At 47.4% G+C, this 10,230-nt stretch overlaps 1 protein-coding gene across 1 annotated transcript; it reads left to right on the forward strand.

Annotated features, from left to right (window-relative positions):
* Nucleotides 1-7,844: 7,844 nt before the first annotated feature.
* On the forward strand, nucleotides 7,845-9,917 carry LOC110087308 (platelet-activating factor receptor-like). The gene has a single exon (XM_020808883.3). The coding sequence runs from the start codon at nucleotides 7,847-7,849 to the stop codon at nucleotides 8,858-8,860; it is 1,014 nt and encodes a 337-aa protein (XP_020664542.3). The 5' UTR covers nucleotides 7,845-7,846; the 3' UTR covers nucleotides 8,861-9,917.
* Nucleotides 9,918-10,230: the final 313 nt, after the last annotated feature.

The raw sequence follows: 10,230 nt of genomic DNA on the forward strand, positions 1-10,230 counted from the left end.
AGAAGCGGATGGCAGGACGCCACGATGGAGGTTCAACACTCAAAGGATGCTCTCGGGCCCCTTTGTTCTGTGAAACGTCACATTTTGAGATGGAGCCTCTGGTAGGAACCCCATCTCCAGTTGCCTCTGCCCTGTCTTTGGATTAAAAGGATTTGAAGAAGGGCCATAAACAGGTGGGGCTGGTTCGTCTCGGGGCCGCGGCGGGTCTGTTCACGGCCCGATTGCCTGGCCAGAAGGCATGCTTTGGAGGAGAACCATTTTTGACCCTTTTGAAAAAAGTTAATTCTTGCTTTTTCCTTTCCTTTTCCTGCTTTTTGAGGAGATAAATTTTGTTCAACCAGTTGTGGAAAAGACCACCCCTCGCCTCCTTTGCTCACTGGCTTTGACATCTCTTAAAAGGATCTCCTGCTTCATCCATAGAAAAATGGGCCACTTTCTGTTTCCCACCTACCCTGGAATCTGCATGTTTTGTTTAAGGATTCGAGACTGATCCAGGATGGGTTTTTGAAAGTGGAGAAGCAAGCCTGGTTCTCATTTCATGTCCGCAAAGGGTGGGTGGCGGTGGTGGTGTGGACAGTACTAGATCACAATGCCTAGTGCAGCTTGAATGCCTCCAACATCCTTCCACATAGCTTCTCCATGGTGGAGGCTTCTGGGAGTTGCAGTCCAAGAAAATCTGGGTGTGACCCGTGGTTAGGAACCATGGCTTTAGAGGAATATTTGGCACCGATCCCCCATGGATACTGCGGTCCTCCTGTACTTTGAATGAAAGCATGGCTCTCTCCCAGGTTGGAGAATCACCAAGTCTTCCCGGTTGATGTCCTGCACGATTGCATTGGGTTTATAAATCCAGAAACTCTCCTTTCTCCCTAAATTCTACAAACTGGGGGGTGGGCGGTATTTTTAAACTTCATAATACACTGACAAACGAAGGCCTCAACCATCTCTGGACAACATCTTCGGCTGAACCTCGGATAAAGCGCTGTCTCATTCCCGGCAACCTAAGAAAGCAACAGCTTGAAATGCCCAGCCTTAATATTTAAGTTTTTATCTTTCTTTACTTGCATTGGGCAAGCGAGCAAAACATACTGTCTTTTCTCTTGAATTCTCTCCATCATGTGTTTCAAATTCAACATATATATAGTTTAATAGTTATATAGGTCCACTCGAAGAGCTACGATTACTGGTGGGTAGCCTGTTCTTCTTGTCCAGCTCTCCAGATTTCTCTGATGGTGTGAAGTTTGAACATCCTTTGAAAGCTGACAATGCTCTTGGCTTTGATCTCTCCCCTTTGTCTTCCCACTTTCTTCCTTGTACAGCTGTTACATTTCGAAAGCGAAGTAAAGCTGTGGGACTTGCTTCCAAAGGCCCTTTGTAGCTGCCAGGCAGAGATACTTCAATTTAAACAGCCCTTGGGCCATTAAAATTTTTAACGATGCACCCATGTTTTGCTTACCATTTATGTCTTTTAAAAGGTTTCTATTGGTTTTAGATAGTTCTAAACTTGATTGTGTATTCCCCCCGCTTCTGATTATTTCAATATTATCATTTATTGCTGGTTTTCAAGCACTTTTTTTAAAAAAATCGGTGTTGTAAGCCTTCTGCAAAAGAGGAAAGCAGGCCAGAATTCTGTTAGTTAGGCTGGCTGGTGGGAAGGATGAGGGCTGAGTGATGAAGAAAGCACTCATTACGGGACAGAAAGGTGTCCGACTTGTGCCAAGAAGACCTGATGTACCGTATTTTTCGCTCCATAAGACGCACCAATTTTTAGGAGAAGAAAACAGGAAAATATAATATGTTTTCTTCGCTCCATAAGACGCACAGACTTTCCAACCCCCTGTTTTGTGGGGGAAAAGTGTGTCTTATGGTGCGAAAAATACAGTAACTTTACTGAGTTTCTGAACAGGAGAGAACTGTAAAAAATAAATAAAAGAACACGAGACAAAAACCTAGAAATTGGCTTTCCCCTCAATGTTTACATGAGTCACGCGCTTTCTCTTTGTGTGTGTGTGTTTCTGTGTATATGCAAAATTGTCAATAGAAGGAATTGCTTTTGCCTGAATCTCAGATATTAGCACTCCAGCATTTTAGGCACCGTTGAACCTCCCAGAGTACTGATGGGTGGGTGGCTAGCATGCTTTTATCTGCACTTATCCTTTTTCCGGTGCTGATTCATATCCGCTTCCCAGGCCTTTGTGCTCAACGCTGGCTTCTTGGCAACCCTGTGCTGGAAGATCTGCTAAGCCAGGAGCAACTGTGCATGTGTGTGTGTGTGTGTGTGTGTGTGTGAGTGAGCGCAACAGAGAGGGAAACACACACACATAGCATGCATGGGCATCTGTGGAGAGGGGAACAGTGAAGTTTGTTAACCTTCCTCACCTGCATCCGCCTTTACTTACTATTTTAAGGAACCCCCAAAGACGATGTTGTCGTGTTGCGCTCTGCGTGCGCAAATTATGTTGAGGATGCACATTCGGCCGAGCGACCGCTGTGCAACTTCTTTATCTAAAGCCATTCCTGTGGACATGTTTGCCGCATTGAAGGCGATGAGAGAGAGGAAAACCACGTTTAAAGAGCTGCTGACGGTGTTTTCATAATGCAGACATTAACAGACAAAAGCCCACAATCACCGGGCCCAGTGGGGTTCATGTAAGCAGTGATTCACAGGCCTCATTCATTTCAATGGGTCTTCTTTAGCTGAACCTGAAACCGGATTTACTTGGAGACTGCTGGTTGTAGGCACAGCATAAAGGGAACCCCTAATACCTTATTGAAATGTTGCAAAAGGGTCACCCCTTCACCCCCTACCTTTTCTGAAGCCTGGAGAAACGGGTTCAGCATCCGAACTCAATACAAAGCCCCTTTAACGGGCTCCTTTTTTTTAATGGAGCAGATTTTTAAGAGCACAAGTTGTGTGAATGCTTTCCAAATGCTTCTAGCAGCGGTCACAAAAGTGGAATGTCTTGGATGGATCACCCCCATGGCAATCCCATATATGTCTACTCGGAAAAGAGTCTCCTTGAATTGGATGATCTTGGGCCAGTCACTCTCTCCCAGAATGACTTACCTAACCGGGTTTTCATGAAGAAATGTGGGACGAAAGAGTAATACATATTGTATTGACCCCAAACCCGACTGGCGGAAAAACGTGTCAAAAGCAGTTCTACAGCTGATTTCACTTTGAGCACTTGATCCATGCAACCAGCCATGATCTCGCAGCCAGCGCAAGACTGAGTACATGAAGGTGAGCCTGTAGGAGGGGAGAGTTAAGCAGCCACCTTTAATTCAAGAGGATCCTGGCGCTTTACAGTTTTGCCTCTGTGTGCATTGTGCAGCTGGGCTCACTTTCTCAATCCACCTGGAAGGCTCTGCTCTGCAGGCAGCAGCACCGGGTCATAGTGTCCCTGCCTGGCTCTCGTTCACCTGCTTTGTAGCTTCGATTCTTCGGATCAAGACAGGAAAGGCGGATGGTAACTCATGCGTTGAGTGTTGGCAGGGTGACCTTTTGGCTATCCCTGACCTCCTGATTCCATTTCCTTTGGGGGAATCCGCTTTAACATACATGCACAGATGCAAGGCTTCCTCGCCAGCTGCTGCCACCGCCGCACAATTGCAAGGATTAACCTCTGACATGGGGTGGAGGAGGGCGAGGATTGAGAGAGAGAGAGAGGCGCAAAAATCTGAGACATGTATTGGTGACGGCTTCATAGGAGAAACACATCATCAGGCGACCAGGGACCCAGGCCACCCTGGAAGGGTAAGAGGGCTACTGGGATGTCCTGGAGGGTTTCTGGCATGGGGTCCGGGTGGAGGGAGAGAAGGGGCCGGGAAGCACATGGATACTGGAAGAGTTTTGGAAGGGTGGAAGGGTGGTTGGGTGAAATTAGGGGTATGATCTGGGACTTGACAGCTTGGTTTGTGTCTAGATCGGGCTGGAGAAGTCGGGTGGGGAGCTGCTGCTATTATTATTATTATTATTATTATTATTATTATTATTATTATTATTATTATTATTATTATTATTATTATTATTATTATTATTATTATTATTATTATTATTATTATTATTATTATTATTATTATTATTATACTCGATGATCCATAGGGTCCCTTCCAGCTCTGCAGTTCTAAGATTATAATTATTTCTCTTCTTCCTCCTTCTTCCTGTTCTCCTCCTCCTTCTTCAGTGTGGGAAGCCTTCTCTGTTTTCCAATGATAATCTTAGGGTCCCGAGTCAGTTTCACTTACATCTGAGGAGACACGTATGCCTCTGCGGAGTTGGATTCTGGACTGCAAATAATTGCAAGAGGGCCATTCCTCAATAATAATAATAATAACAATAATAACAATAACAACAATAACAACAACAACAACAACAACAACAACAACAACAACAACAACAACAACAACAATAACAACAACAATAATAATAATAATAATAATAATAATAATAATAATAATAATAATAATAATAATAATAATAATAATAATAATAATAATAATAATAATAATAATAATAATAATAATAATAATAATAATAATAATAATAATAATGGCTAGTGAAATGTTTGAGCTTTTCGGAGACCTCGAGAGTAAAATGACTCTGGAGCAGTCTTTGCCAAAATTGTGTTGTCGATGTGGCAGATTTCTTTTTTAAACATATTTTGTAAACTCTAAAACTTGACAGGGGTGCAAAGGTGACTGCAGCTAACTCAACTTGAAACACGAAATTTGATTAGATGGCCCCAAGTGACCTGGGGGATACTTTACTGTGCAAAAGCACTTGCTGCCTTTTCTACTCCTTGCCTGGTCTACGTTGACACGAAACAGGGTTGAAAATACAGTAGTTTAAAACAAATATGAAATTAATTTGAAATCTCCTAAAGGTAGCCACAGTCTTCAGTGTACAAGAGCTAGATGGGGCTGTTGAGGACAGGACGTCCGTCCGTCCGTCCGTCCGTCCGTCCGTCCGTCCGTCCGTCCGTCCGTCCCTCCCTCCCTCCCTCTCTATCTATCTATCTATCTATCTATCTATCTATCTATCTATCTATCTATCTATCTATCTATCTATCTATCTATCTATCTATCTATCTATCTATCTATCTATCTATCTATCTATCTGTCTGTCTGTCTGTCTGTCTGTCTGTCTGTCTGTCTGTCTGTCTGTCTATCTATCTATCTATCTATGGATGAGTGATTCTTTGAATCTAGATTTCCCAAGGGCTTCTTTCAGATTTTAATCACCACACCCCATCTGCTCTCTTGAATAGTTTTGTAACACTGCTGAAGATCTCCCATTAGAAACGTCCTCTATTCTTTACAGTTCTCGCAATAAACCGGATGAAACAGGAGTACTAGCTGTGCCTTTCTTTCTCTCTGCTTTTTTTCTTCTCTACGTTCTTCATCTTCCTGTCATCATCTCCAGGGCTAGCTTGCCAGTTACAGCTTGCTCAGGTAACATAGGCAGGGAAGATGCTGGAGGATTGGGCTGTCTCTCCAATCTTGGAAATCACACGTTAACCCGAAGGAATTCATGTTAAAAACTGAATTTACATCAAAGAGAAGGAATGCATCTCTTTAAAAAAAACACGGCTAAAATCCTGGGGCACAATCATACAAATAGCATGAGTTTTGGCGGCAAACTCTTCTGAATTGAGAAGTCTCTGCAGTCATCCTTTTTGCAGAACAGATAATGCCTATGGAAATGTATTAACTCACAGCGATTCACAGCTAAAAGTTATGCCTTTTGCGTAACTTAATTTGCAATGCAACCAACTTTGGACCCATTTCTGTCTTGGCAATCTAGTTTGCCTTCCTCCCAGAACCCATTTGTCTGTTATAGATCTGCTGAAGTTAACAACCTTAAAATAAATAAAAACAGCCGCTCCATCTGTGTTGCTCTTAACAGCTGAGCTGGGGGGGGAGTTTGTTGTATAGCTAAATTCCCCCCCCCATACTACTGCATCTCTGTGTCAGGAAGGGGAAAAACAACAACACCAGCATGCTGAATTTCTACCTGCCAAACTGTCCTTAAAAGCACAAGCAGGAGGGTAAGCGCAGATCCATCTATTTTACTGAGACACTTCTGACTATCTTTGCTTCCCCCCCCCCCCGGGGTGTGAACATTCGGGTGACGGACGAGACCGTGTCTTTGGGCCCATTCATGTTTTGTCCAGTACAGAGTAAACGACTTGATCTATGGTCCAAAGCAGGGTTCAGCCTGTTACATCCCCACTGAAATCACTCCTTACTCTGAATTCTGGGTATAAAGATCTAAAGGAAAGACCCACCGTTGCAAAGAGATCATGTTGAGAATCCCCTTTTCCTCCAGGTATTCCTTGTGCATTCCCCAACACTGATTGTGTATGTTGGGAAAGATACCCTGGACTCAACGGTCTATCTAGGGTCCCTTCCAGCTCTACAGTTCAAAGATGATAACTATTAAATCATTGTGCGGCTTAGAATTTGACCTTGGAGAATTCTAATTCAGAAGCTCCCATTTCGTTTTCTCCGGGAAAATAAAACTCCTAGTCCTGTCCCGGCACCTCCAACCCCGTCCTCAAAGGGTCTGCATTTTCCATCTCAGCCGAGGGAGGAAAAGAAAGGAGTTCGGAAGGAGGAAAAGATGCAGCAGGCGCTGCCTTTTTCTCTCTGTGGCTGAGCCATTCGTCACGGATCGGAACAGGTGAACTGCGTGGGCCGCCACGGGAAGGGTTCGGGAACAGGGGGCTGAGTGGTGCTAAGCCCCGGCAGCTGTGGGGCTGGAGCCAGGCACCCTGTCTCCAGCGAGGGTTTGGCGGCCTCCCCTTGGGAGCAGCTGTGCCTCACTCGCTTCCCTCCACTAGAAGCTTCCAGGCATTGGAAAAGGATGATTCAGAGAGTAGGTGGCCGGGAGGAGAGACTCAGACGGCTCGGAATGTGGTTGAATTTTTTCTTTGATTGAATCTTCCTGGCTCCAAATGAGGATTATGATAAGAGTCCTTGCATGCCGCCTGAAACCTCGCTTGCCTCTCGCTTTGCACCATCCTCTCTTCTCTCTCTGCTCTCTAGCCCTACCATGGCTCCGGCTGTTTCACTTGTAAAGTCAAGTCCATTTTTGACTTACGAGGACCCTTTGCAAGGTTTTCTTGGTAAACTCAGACGTAGTTTCCCATTTCCTTTGTCTGGGGATTGTGCAGTTTGCCCAAGGCTACACAGGTTGGCTGTACCTGCAGGAGGCCCCGTGGGGAATCAAACTCTCAATCTCCACCCTCACAAGCCCGAGACGGAAACCACTGATCTATCCAGCCGTTTGTGCCCTGGTCTTTTCCATCGTTTGCCGGCCATTTGGTGGCCAGGATGCAGCAGAGGGGAGGGAAGCTGGGCTCTTCCATGAGACCCAAGGGTGAAAGGATCACCCTCATTCCCCGCCCTGTGAACTTGCTTCATTGTGTTGGCATCCTTCTCTCCTTGACTTGAGCCATTGTCCAGGGAGGTCGTGGGTTTGGTGCTGTTCCAGTGCAATATTTCCAGAAGGGAGGGACTTGTTGGTTGCATGCCATTGAATGGGGAGGCCTGAGTGTCCTCACAAGACTTCTCTTTGGGGAGGCTTCTTTGATGTCCTGGATCCAGCATCCTGTCCTTCAAGCAGCCACCCTCCCATGTTCAACATGACCACCGAGGGGAACCGGATCGGGTGCATTCCCTTCAATGCCCCGAATGCGGCCTTCACCACGGAGGGTCCCTGATGGGTCATGGAGACCCACCCACCGGTGCACCTTCTGTTTCGTGCTCCCCTCCCTTCTCACCGCTCTTTGCTGTATTCCATCTCATGCCACCCTTCTCTTTGTCTCATAGCAGCGTTGGGATGAGCAACTCCAGCAGCGCGGGACACGCCGGGGTCCGGTGCTCGCTGAACGACCCCGTGCAGTTTGTGGTAGTGCCGGCTGTCTACTGCCTGGTCTTGTGCGTGGGGCTGCCTGGCAACGTGGCGGCCCTCCTCGTCTTCCTGCAGAACGGACAGGTGAGAAAGGCCATCCGCATCTACCTCATCAACCTCACCCTGGCGGACATCTTCTTCAACCTCACCCTGCCGTTCTGGATCCCTTACTACCTGGCGGAAGGGCACTGGGAGCTGCCCGAGGCCTCCTGCCGCTTGGCGGGGGCTACTTATTACTTGGCCACCTACAGCGCCATGGCCTTCATGACTCTCATCAGCTTGAACCGGTACTGCACCGTGGCCAAGCTGGAGCTGGCTCTGAACAAGCCTCCGGGGGCCCTTGCAGGATGCATCGTGGCCTGGGTGGCTTGCCTGGCCTGCGCCGTCCCTTCCTTGGTGACCCAGCAGACCCACCAGGCGGCCTCCATCAGCCTGAAATGCTTCGAGCAACACGCCGGCCAAAGGACCTACGCTTACGCCATGGTGGCTCTCTTTGCGGCATCTTTCCTGGTCGTGTTGGGCGCCTACTTGTCTATCATGAGGTCCCTTTCTGCTGCGGCCGGTGCCTGTCAAGGAGGGCACCGGCGGAGAGCCCGCACCATGGTCCTGGGTATGCTCCTGGTGTTTGTGGTCTGTGTGGCCCCCTATCACCTCTCCCTGGTGCCCTGGGTAACGGGTCGGAGGGCCGCTCCGGTCTGCAGTCCTCCCTCATTCCTAGACAACCTGCACATGCTGAGCGTGGCACTGCTGAGCCTCAATAGCTGCATGGACCCCATCATCTACTGTTTCTCTGTCAAGCGCTTCCGGACCGATTTGTGGTCAATGGTGCAGAAAGTGGCCCACGGCTGCCCTCGCCCTTCTCCGCCCCGGCCACCCCTGCCGCCACCATCAGGAAACAGAGTTCTGCCCAATATCAGGTCATCGTCCTTAACCTCCTCATAGCTGGGGTGCAGGTGGCATGCCCATCTCACCCCTTTACGACGGCATTGGTTCGTTCCATCCTTTGGACTCTTGCTTTTTGACCGTGGTTGCCCAGACGGCCATCCTTGGCTCCCAGAGAGCTTCTAAACAACCACCATGTTGGGTTTTCCACTCATAACTGTATTTCTGCCCAAAAGCCATTGGTTCAGATGTGTGCGGGTCGGAGCAGATCTGCTGATTTTGAGAGTCAGGCTTGGTCGAACCGGGATCATATGGAAATGGTTGGAGGATTTACTTTTTCATGACCATAAAGTCAACAGCTGGCTTTTTGGGAGGATCCCTCTAGAAAGAAAGTGGGTGGCTCTGGTGGATCACTGATTCCATGTTTTGTCCTGCTCGTAAGAGACTTCTGCACCCTGGAGCCCTACAGAGTACAACAACCCTCATTCCTGGCCATTTGGATGAAGATGATGGAAACTGTGCCGCAAAATATCTGGAGGGAGGGCTACTGCATCAGATGGCAAAAGTGTGCACATAGGGAGGTGGAGTGATATGCGCCGACTCATAGCAAATTTGAGCCAGTTCAAGGTGTTCCATCTACACCAAGATGTGTGGTTCCAGGCCTGGGCAGATCTTTGAGTTTTCCCTTTTTGGGGGGACTACAGCTCCCAAAATCCCTCAGCCAGCATGTTTATTAATCCACAGTAGAGGCTGTCCCCTGAGCCGCTGAGCTTTTGGTCCAAACATGTAACAGAAGTTTCCACAGGGCTGAATCTGAAAACAGATTCAGCACCATGGACAGTTCTATTAAATGGTCAGGCCAGAAGCCTGGGGCAAATCCACCAGACTACCAACTAAACAGTAGAGCCACTGTCAAAAGGTCCATCAACCCGGTGATGCAGGCGTGATGCTACTATCTGTGCTTCTTTGGCTGACGTTCACAATGTTGCTCTTTGTGTCATTGCTGCTTGAGACTCAGACCTTGGAACAATTACTTTTCTGGATTATAGCCCCTCCTAGAAGGACTTCAGTCAGTGTGGCTATATTTGCTGAAAGATTCTGAGAATTTTTTTTTTTTGTTAACAAACAAACAAATAAATAAAAAAACCATAATCCCAAGCTCTGGATATAAGGGTCATTGCAAAACTGGTAATTGTAGTTGCAGCCTATGTCTTGCCCAGACACACAAGCTGGGTCCTACATTTACCAGCCTTGGAAGGATGGAAAGCTGAGCTGACCTTGAGCCGGCTTCTTGGGATTGAACCCAGGTTGATGAGCAGAGTCTTGGCTGCAGTACTGCAGTTGAACCCCTGTGCCATGAGGCCTCCACCGTGGAAGGCAAGCTCGTGCATCGAAAAAAAACCCTGGAAAACTCAAATCTGCTCGCCTCT

This window comes from Pogona vitticeps, chromosome 9 (genome assembly GCF_051106095.1).
Source record: "Pogona vitticeps strain Pit_001003342236 chromosome 9, PviZW2.1, whole genome shotgun sequence".
NCBI lineage: Eukaryota > Metazoa > Chordata > Lepidosauria > Squamata > Agamidae > Pogona > Pogona vitticeps.

What these genes read in the sequence shown, in the direction of transcription:
- LOC110087308 (XM_020808883.3), top strand. Translation starts at nt 7,847, where the DNA reads ATGAGCAACTCCAGCAGCGCGGGACACGCCGGGGTCCGGTGCTCGCTG.